The sequence below is a fragment of the Numida meleagris genome, chromosome 3 (genome assembly GCF_002078875.1).
Source record: "Numida meleagris isolate 19003 breed g44 Domestic line chromosome 3, NumMel1.0, whole genome shotgun sequence".
Taxonomy (NCBI): domain Eukaryota; kingdom Metazoa; phylum Chordata; class Aves; order Galliformes; family Numididae; genus Numida; species Numida meleagris.
Genome location: NC_034411.1, coordinates 34,016,733 through 34,033,336, shown reverse-complemented (window position 1 = coordinate 34,033,336; position 16,604 = coordinate 34,016,733). Strand labels below are relative to the sequence as shown.

Below are 16,604 nucleotides of genomic sequence, written 5' to 3'. Positions count from 1 at the left end.
GCACATCAGTATCAATCTCCAGCACGTCACACAGCCAAAAGGTGCAATGCTTATTAATATAAACCAGGACAGTACTGTTTTCTTCTTAGTGTTTGGTATGATGCTATGCTTTGGTTCTAGGAGAAAAACTATGTTGATAACACACCAATGTTGATAGTTGCTGCCAAGCAGAGCTGTATAGAGCCATAGCCATTCTCAGTGAAAGGCCCAAGGAGCTGGAAGGGAACAGAATTAGGACAGGTGACTTAAACTGGCCAAAGGGATATTCCATACCATATGACATCATCTGGAAGGAATTTTGAAGGAACGGGGGTTCACCTCACTCTCTTCTACTGCTCAGGGGGCTAGCTGGGCATCGGTCTAAGGGTAGTGAGCAATTATTTGTGCATCACTTGTAATATATATTTATATACATATATATATATAGTCATAACTATTATCCTTTTCCTTTTCTCTACCTTAGTAAATAGTTTTATCTCAACCCACGAGTACTACTTTGTTGGTTTGTTTGTTTTTTTTTTGTTATTCTCTCCCCGATTCCACTGGGAAGGGGAGGGAATGAGCAAATGACTGAGTGGTGCTCAGCCACCTACCAGGTTAAACCACAACAGAGACAGAAGTCAGTATGGAATTATGCGTCATAGTATAAAGGCCAAACATTAATCTATATAAAATAAGGTTGATAAATGCTAAGTCATTTTCAAGGAAAAAAAAAACAAAACAAACAAAAAAAAAAAACCACCTTTTTTTTTAATTGTGTTCCTGTACTGCCACCTAAAGATCAGAATAAAAAGTAGAAGTTGTACCCAAGGAGAGTTACTTGCAAGAAAGGAGCAGCTAATTGCTTTTCTCATACCTAGCTTTCGTGAGATCTCACTGCTTACTAAACGCAAACCAGAACCATGAAATAATTCAATTCTACTTTGTACTTCAGCAGGTGTCATCATTTCTCTAAATTCCATATGTTTAAAAAAAAAATTAAAAAGACCTATGTGTGGATATATAGGACAGTAACAGAGTAAGAAGCCCTTGCCTTTGACTGGTCAAATAGGAAGAAAGTCAGCTTGCACGGTTATGATCCACAGACTCTTCCCAGCCTCTACGCATTTTGAGTGGATGCAAAAATGGCAAGAAATTGTTTTTTAAACATTCTTAACTTTTAGTTAACCTCATAAGTTAAACTGATACTACTCTTCCATAAACATATGTACAGACGTGTGTTGTTTTTTTTTAAAAGACAAACCTGCAATCGCATGAGCTCCCACCATGCCTCAGCCAGCAGAACGACCACTCCTCCACACGGCCCTGAAGGCACGCGTTGGGCGTCACAGAAAGATTAGCAGCATTTTTGTGGTTTTTATGCACTGAGGTCAGATGCAAGTGTGACCGGGAGCACGTGAGCACGTGATTCTCTGGGAGAAGGAGCCTCACATCGTCGTTGCTTTAAACTGCGGCTGAAACGTGCTGTAGGGGCGGGAAACGAGGTTCTGGGAACGTACAAGGATGACGAGCACCAAACGCTCGTTAAAAGGAAAAGGCTATCGATGCTAAATTCCTTCTTTTTTTTTTTTTTTAAAGTGGCAGTGCCCACTCGTGGCGTTTTTATTACCTACCGGCATACCTCAAGCACCAACGTACAGCCGCGTCACCGGTTTTCCCCTACAGCCAGCACTACCGCAACCCGGCGTGGCGGCGGACTGCTTGAGGGCGGGAAACAAACGCTCGTTCTTTGCAAGAAAGCAAAAAGCCTCTGCGGGTCTGTCCGCTTCCCCAGGTAAGGACCGGCGGGAGGAGCACGGATAGACCCGACAGGAGCCTCCGACCACGCGCCTTCACGCAGCCCTGCACCCGGCAGCGCAGGCGGCACCGACTCACACAGCCTGCACGCACGCGACTCCTCCGCCCCGCCCAGCCCCGCCCCGCTCGCCCGCCCCCGTGAAGGCGGGACAGCACGCGATGGCGCTGCCGCATTCCCGTGCCCGTTCCTACCTCCGGAGGCACTGCTCGCACACGCCGCCCAGCTGCTCCTTGGTCACCACGTAAGCGAAGGGCTCGGCTCTGTAGAGCAGCTCTCCGGGCCGCACCCGCCGACGGGAGCGGAGGCCGCTGCCCTTGCCCGGGCTGAGGAATCGCTCCAGCGCAGCCGGCTCCATCCCGCCGCCACGCCGCCACCGAGAGGAGGGGGGATGGGGTCCTGCCCCCACCACGTGACCCGGCGCTGCCGCCGCCATCTTAACTGAGGGCAGGGCGCGCGCAGGCTGCTTCCTCATCAGTCCTCTGACGTTGGCAGCACACGGTACTGAGGAGCCCTCGCGAGCAGTGGGCAGCACTTTCTCTTCAGAGCGATTAATAACATGTTTCTAGTCACGCACCACTTTGTGATGCAAAACAGAGTGGTTATAAATATCTTCCTTAATTGCAGCAGGCGTGGCTAATTACAAATAGGGAGTACGTCAGTTGTTTGGTTGGTTTGATTTTTTTTGTGGGTTTTTTTTTTTTTTTTTGTAGGTTTTTTGTTTTTTTAATGGTTGAGCAGCAGGTGAGAAGGCGTGGCTAACCCAGGGAGCTCAGGCGCAAGCAGTGCATCTGAGTGAGTGGAAAGAGGGGAAGCCTGGATCCACCCCTCCTCACCCTCATTTCAGCGTTAGTTACAGCCACCAAGTAGATGGCAGAGGAGATGCAAAACACTTGCATGGTTAATTAAGTGCACTTAAATGTACTGAAATGGGGATGCTCAAAGCCCATGAGATGACGAGTACTTTCTGTCTGGGTCTCTGCAGCTTTCATTCATCTAAGAGATTACTTCCATTAGGCGGGCTAAATGCGCTGAACTCTACAGATAGGCTTAGCCTGCTCTTCTTTATTGTGCCTATAGAGGGAGTGAGTGTTTCTGTTTTGGAAAGGAGTGTCGTCTTGCCAAAGTACTCTGAGAAATAGGCCTAACAGTTCTGCTTCTCAGTTCTAAAACATATAACTTTCGTTCTCAGTAACAGTTATTTGACTCTGCAAATGTTTTAATTCAAGCTACAACAGGGTATTCACAGGTGATACACATACCCAAAATACTGCTACTTTGAGGAACTAAAGTAGATTAAACCACAGGATTCTCACAGAAAAATGATCTATTTAAACGAATTCACTTAAATGCTGCAGTGATGTAATTCATAACCAAAAGAACCGACAGCAATCAGGCTGTGAGTTACTGAATGTGAATTACTATGCTTACCTTTAGTTTCCCAAGCAAACTTGTAAAAATATATATATTTCAGAATAGTTCTCAACTATTATTAAAAGATTAAGCTACCACCTCTGCATTTGGCTTGTATGCGTTACTCCTTCCTCTGTTTCGAGTTCTGTGTTTCCTTGCGTATGCTGTTTTATAGTTTCTAAACAAGTATTACCCAAACCCATAACAAACAAAACCAGTAATTAAAGAAGTTAATGTCTACCTCTTGGGTGGATAAACTTAAGAGATGGTCAACCAACATAAAGGAAAAACAAAGTTTGAGTCATACAAACAGAGGAATTGCACTCAGAAAAGAGCTAATTTGAATATACAAGATGTATTTTTTATTATTTATTTCCCTGTTTTCCAATTCAAGTTTTCTCACTCAAACATCCCATAACACAACACAGCTACTCTAGCAGAAACCCAAGTATGAGTAACTGAAGAAGAGGACTCCCATTAGTTTGGCATAAGCCATACAGTAAAATAAGCCACAGCAGCCAACAAACTTCTTTGATCTGCATTTCAATTGATAAGACAATAGGAGAGTAGTAATTGACATTTTGTAGTATAAGAAGTTCTGAAACATAGCATGAATGTCAGCATCTGTAGGAATAGGCTGAAAAGCTGATTCTGGATGTCTGCATCTACAGTTTACACATAGGTTACCTATGCAGGGCCACTCAGTGCTCTTAGAGCAGTGATGAAGAACTGAATGTTCAACTTGGATGCTTTTGGAAACGTCAGTCTGAATTTTCTAAAAAGCATAATGATATTGTGGCTATAAATGGTAATTTAGCACTTGACTATATTTAATTGAAATAATCCCTGTTATTATTATGGCTTTTTTTTTATTTAATAAGACCAAGTCATCCACTGAGCTAGACAGGTCAGACTTCCCAACAGCTGTATGAAATGCATGACGCATTCTGCACAGTTGCAGCTGTAAGGCACGTACTGGAGGCACTTTTGTGGGACATACCACTTAATTGTGGCTGATGCTTCTGAATTAGTCATACTTAGCACCTGTAGATGAGACTTTGTAATAGAAGTTAGCTATTCTCTCTCAAGACAGCATATTTGACAACATGAATTTACAAGAACTGCAGTAATGAAGCAATATAAACAGCTAAATAAATTCTGTTATTTAATCATTAGTATACAATTCCCATTCCAACCAGAAGGCAAAACTGGATTTTCTTTGAGCCAAATATGGCTCAAAATAAAAAATATTAAGTTATAACAGTACAAAACCTGTTATCACTAAAGGTATGCAGTAAATATCAGATTAGTTGAAAGCTTGGAAGCACAGACAGGTCTTTTATGAACACAAGAATCTCTTGAAGATGTCTCTCTATGTTTAATGTTGTCAAGCTGGTTAAAAATTTATTCTGAAGTGTAAAATTAAAAAAAAACCTCATTGCAAAAGCACCTTAAGCACAAATTCATAATAAATTCTACTCACAGGCAGATTTTACCTGTTGATTCTCTACTATGAGCTTCACAATAATTTTTCTACTTATATTTGAATCTTCCCTGCCTCAAACACATTCACTTCCTTCTGATGAAAGAACAAGCTCGTGTCCACATCATTTCTTAGCAAAAAGACAAAAGTTGTAAATGTACTTTATATGAAAAATATTTCATGGCATAATTACACAAAAAAATTGTAATCTCCCATTTTTACAAAGAGGAATGAGTGAAATGGTTCTTAAAATTGTTGTAACCTGCAGACAATTTCTGGCAGAAATCATGGAATTTTATTAGCAAAGTCTTCCAAAAACCCTACATACAGTGTTGCAAGCTTTTGTTTCCTTTTTTTTTTTTTTTTTTTAAATAGTAGTAATAAAAAAAGATGGCTGATGGCTTCTGTTATCTTCAGAGTGTCTTTCTGCAGGATTGTTATTAAGAGCAGCCATCCTGGAAAGATAACTTACAACACATTGAAGTTTATGAATCATATCAAACTCTGCATAGAAGTTTTAAGTAAGCAGATAATGCTGAGGGTTAAATGTGTTTTATCATTGAAATCGAGTGTTGAAGTCTTCATTACTTTACGAGTAATTGGCTGTTCTATTTGCTGTATCTTAGCTACTCCTAATTTCACCTGGGTTTCCTATGGTTGCTGTGCCTTGTGATCTATCACCTGAGGACAGCGAGTGTCTATTTTTAGCAGTGACCTGTAAAACAGCAAACACAAGGAAAGACACAATAGCTATTGAACCAGGATACATGAGTGAATAAACACCTCCTACTGACTTGCTGTCCGTGTTGGAAAAGTCACTTGTTATTCCCTCAATTTTTTTATAGAAGAAAGGAACAGCTTTGTTAATTAAAGGCTTGCAAAATTTCAAATGGAGTTTTCAGTCTGCAGCCCCATAGGTCGTGTTTAGCGTGCCAGAATAATTAATTCGGCACACTTCTCAGGAAACTTCAGGTTCTTCCTATCGCATGTACACTCCTTAAGTTACATCAGCAATCTATTTCTGGAATTTTATGTTGATGGTTTCTATCAGCGTTGTCATTATCACCTGCAAGGCTAAGCTGTAATTAAGATCTCCAGTGCTGAACAAGCCTAGTAGGCAGTATATACACATTCCACCTTAACAACTCCTTATCACATCACCTTCTGTGTTAAGCAGTACAAGGTCAGAAACCTGTCCTCTTGATCAAAAGCAGCTACTATCAAATCCAGCTTGACTGATCTCCTTAGTGCGGATGCCAACATTTCTCATTAACTAGGCGTCACTAGAACCAAGCTTCTTTCTGTCTGCTTTTGTGTTTGCTGAGATTTTAATATAGTTAAGTAGTAAAACTTTAAGCAGTTACAATCCTGAGATTTTCTTTACAGGCAGGTGGGTGGACAGCACAAATAGGGGATGTTAGGAAGGACTTAATACCCTTGAAGTTAGAATCGATATAAAAACTGATACATCGATGCCTTACTGTGGCATGCCAAGCCTTATGTCAACTCCTCTAATAACCAGCATTTGAAGAGTGGAAGCAATACTTAAATTGTTACACTTGACAGATATGTCTTGTGTTTTAGAAGTTCAAGAACTAAATCGGTCAACAATAAAAAATAATCAGGAAAATTCACACAACACATCCTGGAAATAACTGAAAGAAACATACTGTACTGTGGACTTTGAACTAAGTATTGCATGTACATTGTAACCATCACAAGAAAGATCACAAATTCAAAGATGGCAAAATGTAGGAAGAAATAAATCTTCCCCAAAAGCTCGCAGTTAACGAATGTAACTTTTAAATCTATTGTTTTGTATTCATATAAATTAAGTGTCGTAACACAAAACTATACAAAAACAGAATTGTGCAACATTTTCCATTGTTGGTGCAAATTTAAAAATACTATTTATTACTCACTGTATCTGGCACGTGAACTCACAAAGTAAAGCGCTTTCAGAAATGGGAAACTTCTCCATGCCATCATGATAGGAAAGTAGTTCTTGTAAGCCCTGTTAACAAAGCTAGCACTCCCGTTCAAAATCTAAACAGTAACGTTCATTACAGATTCTGAGTTCAACTCATATTTGAATACCTCTCTACCCTGCACCATTTCCATTAATCAGTTTCTGTATTCTTAGCCCACCTACATTCTAAGAGTACAAGTGTTTATTGAGCCAAAGATGAAAAATACCCACAAAGCAAAGGATACAGTCAGGGCTGTCTGAAAAATGCTTGAAGAGCCCTCATCATGTATTAAATTTAGAAGTCCTAACTGCATAATCCCTCTAGAAGTTCACTAGAAGCTAAGTGAGAAAACCATTCACTACTGTCTTTACAGACACTAGGAATGAAATTTTATCTTCACACTGAGGAATATAGAAGACAATAAATCCAAGACTATTGTGTACACTGAAAAGCTCAAATACATTATTTAACCTCTCAATACCAAGAAGTAGTTTGAACTTTTAAGATATTATATCAGAAATCTCAAAAAAACTAATAGTGAAAATATTGCCTAGAAACTGCTGAACAGTCAAGGGGATTTGTGACCAAATCACTGAAAAAATCTTGCTTTGTTATTGAACATGAAAATAATAGAAGATATTATCTAAGGAAAGGAAGACAAGTAGTACAGGCTTAGTTAAAAAAATTGTAACAAAATGCATGAGAAGCTTTTGTGCACAATTAAAAATTTCAGTGGAACTTTGCATTCAGTGTTTTTCTACAGAAACTATAAACCTCCAACACTAGAAAGTGCTGAGCGCATAGCATCAGTAAACCAAATCCATTGACTTCCCTGAATTCTGTCACATTCACCAACATTCTTCACTTTTTCTACCTCTTTGAGCCACTTTTGTAATGACAGCCATTGTTCTCTTTATCTCTCATTTGTGATCAAGGTAAAACAGTTCCCAGTTACACAGCACTCCATACACTTACAGACTCCTACTGTTATCTGGGGAGTCTCTGCATTGGCTCAGTAAAGGCTATTGGTCTACAGCACTAAAAAAAAAAAAAAAAATCAGTGAACAATTTTCCTTTTTCAGTTAACGTTCAAAACATTAAATAAATTTATATAGATAGCAGTTGTCTTATAGTTTATGTGTTGACTATTTTCCCTGGTATGTTGCTGCAGTAAACATTAATAATACAATACAATGTATTTAAGGAAATACATTGTATTTAAGGAAAACAAAATAAAAATCAGGCCAGGAGACACTGCATTCTTGTTAACCAGTAGATAAGACAGTTACCATCTACTGACACCGATAAGAGGTAGAATTGCTTCTGTTAATGCAAGTATGCCTCTCACAGTCAATTCATAATACAAGTTATCTGAACAACATACTACGATATCTAACCAGAAAAAAAGCCATAGATCTTCAAGATCTACAGCATAACAGCAATACTGCTCTGAAACACAATGGAAACTAAGCCTCAGCCTTCCCATTCGTTTCATCATAGGAACACGACACAAGGCAGCAGCTTAAACACATAGCTGAAATTCTAATAGTGCAGCAGCGACTGGCAGCCTAGCTAGCAGAATGAACTGAAGCTGCTTGAAATCAGTTTTCCTTCTGCAGCAGGAGCTGCATGTGCCTCCATCTATGCTTAAGAAATACAATTCTCTGTTTGCATTGCTTCGGTTGTTGCTGTTTTCCAAATCCTGTAGATAGCATACTGAAAAAGCATTTTATTCACTCAGTCTCCCAGAGGAGACAGTGGAGAAAAGAGAGCCAGTACAGCCTGCCAACACCATCAGAAAACAACAGAATGGTTATGTGTCAAGGCAATCAAGGGAATAAGAAACAAGTTGCAGTAAGGAGAGCACGGCTAAAAAGACAATTTCAATAGCACATCGTCTTAAAGTAAGGTTTTATATACATGTAATACATATTAAACAAATTTATATTGCAAAGCTTACAGTAAAGAAAATTATTTTTCCCAACTGTTTATACAACACTGAATTAATTAGTGACTTGGATTTCAGACCGAAAACAAGATAAAGCCCATCTTTATGCAGGTGTTTGCAAATGGTAAACTAGAACAGACTGCCCAGTGTTTAGTCATTTCAAGTTTTCAAAAGAAAAAACTGCAATTTTTTTTACCCAACCATAAATATAACAATTTTACTCCACACTCTGTTGATGTTTTATCATGCTGTCATTACCTTGCCTTCATTAACCCACCACTCACAATTTATTAATATTACATTGCTTTAGACTGCAAGGTTTTCAGAGCAGATGATAAAACAGAGTCAGTGCTTATACAGACCCGTGTATTTTGGGAATCGTCAAAAGAGGATTCCAATAACAAGCACTAAAATACAAACCGCACACATCACTATTTGGCCTGTTATTTTTTTCAAGTGCTGTAAATACACAGTAGCATGGTAACAAGTTCAGTTTAAGTGGCACATCCAAAAGCAGAGGGTCGCTAATACGCTCCTGGAGAAGATGCCAGGTTTGTCCATTCTGGATAGGACTGTGACCCAGTTAACTGTAAAGTCTCACAGTTTCATCACGTATAGTAGGGCTCTTTTTACTTGCTACGTTTATTTTCCTGTTTGGACAGGAAGTCATCTAGCTAATAATACCTCGATTTTATTCAAATCATTTCTTATCACAGTAATCTTCCAGAAGCAAAGATGATCTTCCAAAAGACAGCAGCTTTAGATTCATAAGTTTATGTTCCTTATACTTTCCAAGACCTCATCGTGGAACCAGCTTTCAGTGAACATAGCAGAGTTTTGCAAAGCACAAAAAAGACGCTTGTAGTCTTCTGGGTATACATTCCCTGTTTCAACATATTTTGGAATTTCTAGAGCTTTCAATAATTTGTCAGTGTTGTCCAAGCTCCATGAACTGAAACAAACAAACAAAAGATCAAAAAAGAGCACTCCTTCCTGTGAAAAAGAGCAAGAAGCGGTATCTGAAGATCAATTTCATCCTTCCAGTGCTTCTAGAAGTTAATGATTTCTTCCCATAACACAAGTTATTTTCAATCCATACCGCAAGCAGAAAGGAACTCCTACTACGACCACATGCAGATAACAAATAAAGCACCCAGCAGACAGAGAATATCAAACCACATAACCCACCTCTATCTAAGCTGCCTAAATCAGCAACAGGCAATACAGAAAAAAAAGGGGGTTACTCTTCAATGCCTGGGAAATGAAAGCCAAGGTCATCTTCAAGAAAGTGATTTGGTATAGCACGATTTAGCGTGGCTTACACCTCCCAGGTATTTTCAATAGATCTATAAACTGTTTCCACATCATTTCTATGAAAACTAGACCTTTTATAAAATGTGCATATACATTAATTATTTCCCAGACAATAAAAGGTATCTAGAGAAGAAGCAGATTAAAAGCCTTCAAGGTTAGCTCCATTTCCTGGCTGAAAGACAGAGCAGAGAGCAGGTACCTCATTGAGCCTTAAGAAGGAAATCCATTAAGGCTTTTTGCACTTGTCTGTGCTAAATGAGTTACTGGAATTTATTAGCTTTTTTGTTTAGCCCCCGCAACTCCTATCTAGAAACTTACACCCATAAACCCCTAGCAACAAGTGAGACATACGTTAATTATTCTCATCAAAAAATGAAGTCAAAACTTCAGAGAGTGCAAACATGTCTCACTTATGGGAACAGAAATCTAGTGACCACAAAGCAAAGCCAATAGCTCCAATGTCGTATCAAAGGGAATAATGAGAGCTGCACAATTGGTAAATAACTCTAAAAACTGAATTTTGAATTCGATGACAGAAAGCCATTTGAGGACATCCCTACTCAACCTTCAATAACCTTCAGCTAATTTCATTATAAGAAACATCAAAGCGATGCTAATCTAAACCTCTTCTTCAGCTTTTTCATTTTTATACTTGCAAAATCTCAGTGACTTTATTATGTCTAAACTGAATGAAAGTTTCTTGCAGATACATGAGCTCACTGACATTTGAAGTACAGACACTTAATGCAAATCTACACTCTATATACCTGTCTACCTTCCTGCCAAGCCTCAGAATTGTGAACAAAGACCAGGAATAGTACCCAAAATAGTGTATTTTGGGCTGGAAAGATGAAATTTTCTACTCCATGTGTAGACAATAAAGTAGTTCTATTTCAGCTACAAATAAAAAATATACAAAGAGTATAAAAACTGTACTTCTTCCATACTTACTTTAATCTATCAATAAGTTTAGACCTGGGTTTAGTAAGACACTGCTTAACCATGAAAATAAAAGTAGCTGAATTAGCAGGCTTCAAGCCTCCTGTAAATAGGTTTTGCTGGGGAGTCAGTCGTACCAAACATAAATGGTCATTTGGCAGCATCTGCAAGAGAAATGAAACAAGTCACTGAAAATAACTCATTTTTAAACAGCGTCTGTCTTTCTCTTAGATGAAGTGTTTCAGCAGTACCTGTAACAACGCTTCTGAAAGAGTTTCAGAAGTCATTACGAGGTAATTCCCTCAGATGCCAAGGCTATAAAATTTTGTTCTGTAACTAAAATAGCTGTACAGGAAAGGAAATGGGAAATCAAACAGATACACTATGAGTAAATTTTTATTTTTATTTCTTAAGATTTAACTTTCTTAGTGGAAACAGACAATACTTCTGACCCATCTACATTGCCACCTGTGAGTTTTAACTAGCACACTTCTTAAAATAATACACTATTTGCAATCAAAAGAGATATATACACTGTTATAAAATTATTTTTAACCTATATCAAAGTGGTTTAGCTGCATGTCTAGAAGAAGAAAAGGCAATACCATGCTCTTACCGCGCTCTTTGGAACTGCCAGTCTCCTGTTTTTCAAATTAGTTAAAAACGATGACCAAGGCTCCTATGAGAGGGAACAAGTGCATTACAGAATTAAAGTGCTCTGTGACAATTTAGAAAAACATTTACCATCAATCCTATCAAATTAGAAATTTACTCCATTTTCAACTTTATTCAACAACTTCACTCCAGAAGCAGCTATAAGCACGTTCAAGGAAGACAGCGTAAGACCAGTGCATGCCCATGCAATGGTTCCTTAAGCTCCCCAAGCATTATGGTTTTCTTCAACCCTATCATATTTAGAAAAGCGCTCATTATCCCTCATGGTATAAGCTATTTGAAGGGCAACAGATAGCTACACTTTTGCTTTTACACTAGCATAACATTTCAACTAGGAAAGAGGTTCCTAGAAAAACAGGGCACAAACAAAAATAAATCTTAAAAAAGTCAAGCAAGTCAAAGTTGATATCCATGTGCTCAGGTGTGTCGGGGGAACAATTTAGAAACACTTCTTTAAACTAAACCTTAACACACTTGATGAAGTATGCTACTTCTTGACTAACAGGAGCAGCAGGCCTTCATTGCATGAGAAGCATAGAAACGGAAAATGTTGTTTCTACTGAAAACTATTCAGGAAGGCAGAAGCATGCGTGAAGTCAAAATACAGAGGACATGAAAAGCAGACTGTGAGACTGGAAGAGCAGACCGAGTCTCACGCAACACCTAGCAAGACTGAAAAGACTCTTCTAGCAAACTAATCTAAAAGCCAAATTCCCTTCCAGTTAGTTTACCATAGCAAAAAGAGTATAAATTCCTTTCTGTATACACAATTATAGCATTAAACCGTGCTCAGTCGGTACAAAAAAATTACCATGTGCAGTAGCTGAATGTCACATCCCGCTTGCCAAAGCACAGAAAGTGCTTGGTAAATTCTCAATTCCCCAGGCTTCGCTGTTAACACCTAACAAAACAACAAAGCAAGAATATTTTTATTTAAAAAAAAACAAGATTGCTTCTTCATCTAAGAAAAACCCTTAGAATTTTAACAAGTGACAAGAACTTCACAGTTAAATCTCAAATTCCAAAGTGAAGTTACATTAGGCCTCAAATTGGTTCTATTTTAGTATGTTTTACTAGAAAGCACAATTAGAAAACATTCTGGCAGTCTAAGTATTTCTTCGTAGTAATTATTTGGATAACTGAACTGTGTAGGAAGTTCCAGCTTGTACTTTCTGGCTCCTTGCAAGGCACAGACAAGTTTCACACAGAGGAGAAACAGGGATGGTATTTTGTTTTAAAACTGCAATGTAGGCAGAGGTTACAGGTTGAGTTCTTTCACATTGGCAGGAGAATATTCCCAATAAGATACACAGTAAGCCAAGCTGACCATTAAGCAGCTTGCAGTCATCCTCCTGACATTACAATATCGCAGATTTGACAACGCTTAGTGTTAAAAACTAACAAAAAAAAACCCCACAAAATCAAAAAGAAAACCCTCATGGTTATGTCCAAATAGATCAAAGAAAGAAGTCATAACAGAGAGATTTAACTTCTCGTAAAATATTTAGAGAGCTCTGACATATAATCAACAAAAACCCACAAAAAAAATAGAAGAGAACCAAAGGAGCCCACTAAAAGAAGGTTCTCGTTGCTTTTACTTGGGTTCCCAAAACTCATTTAAGAAGATTCTTCATTCTCTGCTCGTAAGTCTGGCCACTAGAAGGATAACACGCTGGTATTTCAGTGGTATCCAACCTGCCATTTTGCAAATAAATATACTCAAGGCTTCATTTTATTTTTCCAGTAGGGTGTTAGAATACAGCTTGTGTAGGCACACCTGAAAGTCTTTCCTTACCTCAAGTAATGAAAGTTTAGTGCTTTATGAACCTGTTTCATAAAAAAAAAAGTAGCCTTGAACTAGAAGTACAGTTCTGAAAGACTGGGACAGCACAAATGATGAACACATAACCCAGAAAGCTATTCTCCATCTTAGTGCACACAACTTTTTATTAAAGTTGCGTAAATCGATTGCATTTTGCCTCCATTTTTTTCAGTACTGCATGCAAAGTTGGCTCAAACTGAGCTTGCTGTTTACTAATTCCAAATCCTCTTCAAGAGGCATTTTGAATTCCCTCTTCACTGATTATTACCTGCAACTTGGAAACAATCATGTCGCAAAAGCACCGCAGAATTGCAGCACCTCAGAAGTTACAGTGGGAAGCAACCCATCTGCTGCTGCATATCCTTCACAAAGGGCCAGCCTTCACGTCTGAAGGATTTGTTGTTAAGTGACAACAGAGTTTTGGTTTTTTTTGTCAGTGTTATTAATTCATAAAGAGAACAAGTAGGAAACAGACAAGATTTAAAAATTCTGGCAGAAAAAAAAAAAAGAAATTCCCTAACAAAAAGGTTGACTATGCAAGGTCTTGGTGCTCTCTGAAGCATCACTTTTTCTCTACTACCTTTAAAATCTCTTGCACATACCTTGTACTCTTTTTCACTTATAAAGATGTTGAGTTCTACTCTTCCATATCTGTATATGGAACTGCATTCATACAGGATAAAAAGTAGCCTCCAAAGTGTGTTCCTCTCCTTTCTTTGTGGAAAGATTCCAAAAACTTTCACAGGTACATCTGTTTCAATAGTGTGTAAAAGTCTCTTTAAAATTTTACAATACGTACTGGACAATCTCATTAATACTAACATGTAGGTTATAACGCAATTAAGGAAAAAAGATCCGTCCGCTCATTTTATTCAAGAACGAATAAAATTCAAGCTTTATTCAAAACTAAGCCCTGTCTGCATTAGACTAAATCTTTATATGACAAATAGTTGAGACTTTGTTTTGCCATTTCTTGAAGTTATTAAGAACCTAACTAAATAAAACTGAAAATTAGGAAACGAGCAAACAACATCCATGAATCCAACAAATATGTTAAAAAAGAACAGCTATCTCAAGCAAGTCCCAAAGATCTCGCCAAAATGCCTATGCACCCTTCAAATGTATTTGTAATGTGTTATCATATACACGTACCTGCTCTCCAAGGAACTGCTGCTATACCCATGGCTTCAAAAAGTTTGTCAGAACACACAGCAGGTGGCTTCACTGCTCCAGTAACCAAAGGATCCAGTCTGAAGAAATCACCGTAGATTACCTTTAATTGTCCATCCAGGCTATTCTCTAGGGACTAAACCAAATTAAATTTCAGATGAAGAAATGTGAATGCAGTAAGCTGCCTTACAAAACACTCAGCCCAGACAAATAATTACTCAAGTGCTACAGAAAATAACTATCCAGTCAGAAAGTCAGATTGCAGAGTTGCTTCTTATAACTGACAGAATAGCTTCCTTTATTACGCAAGGCATTTTTGTGCTGCTGAACTGGAGCTTTTAAACCCTCCCCAGACGAGTAATACGCTGTATTAATCTACACAAACCATTACATTTGGTGATTTACAACAGAAATCTTCATATATGCAGAGAATTGCGTATAAAATGCCACTATAAGGCGCATTTTAAAACAGGTGAGAGTAGTAACATCCTAATCTCCACAGTAACACAATCCATGCAGTGCAGCTTCTAAGGCTCTGTGCCTGAGAACATATGAAACCATGCAATGGCACGGTGAACAGAAGAGGCAACGCTTGTCAGGGTTCCGTATTGCCAACTAACAACAGAACAACAGATTAAATAATACTGTGACATAATGAAAATAGCCAACACTATATAGATTTGTTGTCTGCCTACGCACACACTGCTGCAATGCTTTTGATGAGCGTTAGCCTCTAATTTGAGTACGGAACTATTCACAGGGAGATGATGAACTTGAACGCATATGTACAGACACAAGACATCAAATGAAATAGTTATAAAATAGACCATTACTGAACGTGCAATGTAAAACCAAACAATACTTAAAAATACTAAGTATTACATCGGATGTTACAAGTAACTATTACTAGCTAATATCTTTTGGATCCAAGTTCCTACGCATTTTTAAGTTCATGTCTTACTTTCCTCTTAAGTCTTAGAAATGGAATACCATATCAGATACGGACCTGTAATTTTGAAAGAAAAGCTGGGTGACTTTCTAGAGCTACCACTCTGACACCCGCATTGAGCAGAGTCCGGGTCAAGACTCCAGGACCTGAAAGGACCCCAAAAAAAAAAAAAACCAAAAACATTATTTTTCCAAGTGATTTGCCTTTTGTGATTTTCTCAACACAGCCCCTGGGGCGTGTCACCTTCAATAAGGCAACAGCTCACGTTACCTAAGCGTGCTTCAAAACAGTTAGAAAACATATTTACACACAGCCTTCCTCAGATTACTCAGTGCATTACACTGAAGGAACATAAGATCTATCTCAAGTTTTTCCCCTGTTTTCTCTTTTGCCAACTGAAACGCACTTTGAAACCTCACCCACGTTATCCATATGGGTAAAAGACAATCATAGGATCCTTAGCGTTGGAAGGGACCTCTGAAGGCCATCTAGTCCAACTCCTCCGCAATGAACAGGGACACCACAAAACTCTCAGTGGAGCATGTCATATCCCTCCCATAAGGGGAGGAAAGGGCTGACCAGATTTGCAAGTGTAAAACCATTAGGTAACTGCAGAGGGTGAGCCCTAGGAAGGGCCTGCAGCCTGTGGCTATGCCTTCTTGGCAGAGGCAGTGTTAGCCTACAAGACTCAACGCATCACCCAGAGAAGGATTTCAACCCCTACTCCATAGCAAACTGTTCTTTAACGTCAGTGACTCGAGCCTCAATGCAAACACGCTTTCCCTGAAGCTCTGCGCAACCGAAACCCCATTTTCACACCCCACGAGCAGGCCCGGCTCCCCCCGCTGCCCGCCCCGGCACGGCACCAGAGGAGCACACACGGGGAGCAGGCAGGGAGCGGCAGGGCCCCGCTCTCCTCCCGCGGCCCGCACTGACTCCGCAAGGTCACCGGGGCACGCCGAACCCCGGCGCGGCTCGGACGGGAGCTGCGCGCATCTTACCGGGCGCGCACTCCAGCACGACGGGCAGCGGGCCGGAGCCGGCCTGCAGGCAGCGCTGCACGGTGCGCGCCAGCCGCGGGCAGGCGATGAAGCGGCCGGAGGGGCCGCCGGCCCGCAGGACCAGC

The 16,604-nt window shown here is 39.5% G+C and overlaps 2 protein-coding genes across 2 annotated transcripts in view; both read right to left on the bottom strand.

The window, feature by feature from the left end:
• The window catches only part of SMYD3 (SET and MYND domain containing 3), a 373,059-nt gene extending 369,649 nt beyond the window's left edge, over positions 1-3,410 (bottom strand). Inside the window, exon 1 of the mRNA XM_021390817.1 lies at positions 1,990-3,410. Coding sequence (XP_021246492.1) covers positions 1,990-2,270 — 281 coding nt within the window. The 5' untranslated portion in view covers positions 2,271-3,410. The remainder of the gene's footprint in view (positions 1-1,989) is intronic.
• Positions 8,556-16,603, bottom strand: TFB2M (transcription factor B2, mitochondrial; the record flags this gene model as incomplete). The annotated part of the gene is made up of 8 exons (XM_021390439.1): positions 8,556-9,561; positions 10,875-11,026; positions 11,479-11,541; positions 12,349-12,438; positions 13,962-14,110; positions 14,512-14,665; positions 15,536-15,624; positions 16,480-16,603. Coding segments are annotated over 8 exons (1,008 nt in total), but the record flags the coding sequence as incomplete, so codon positions are not given.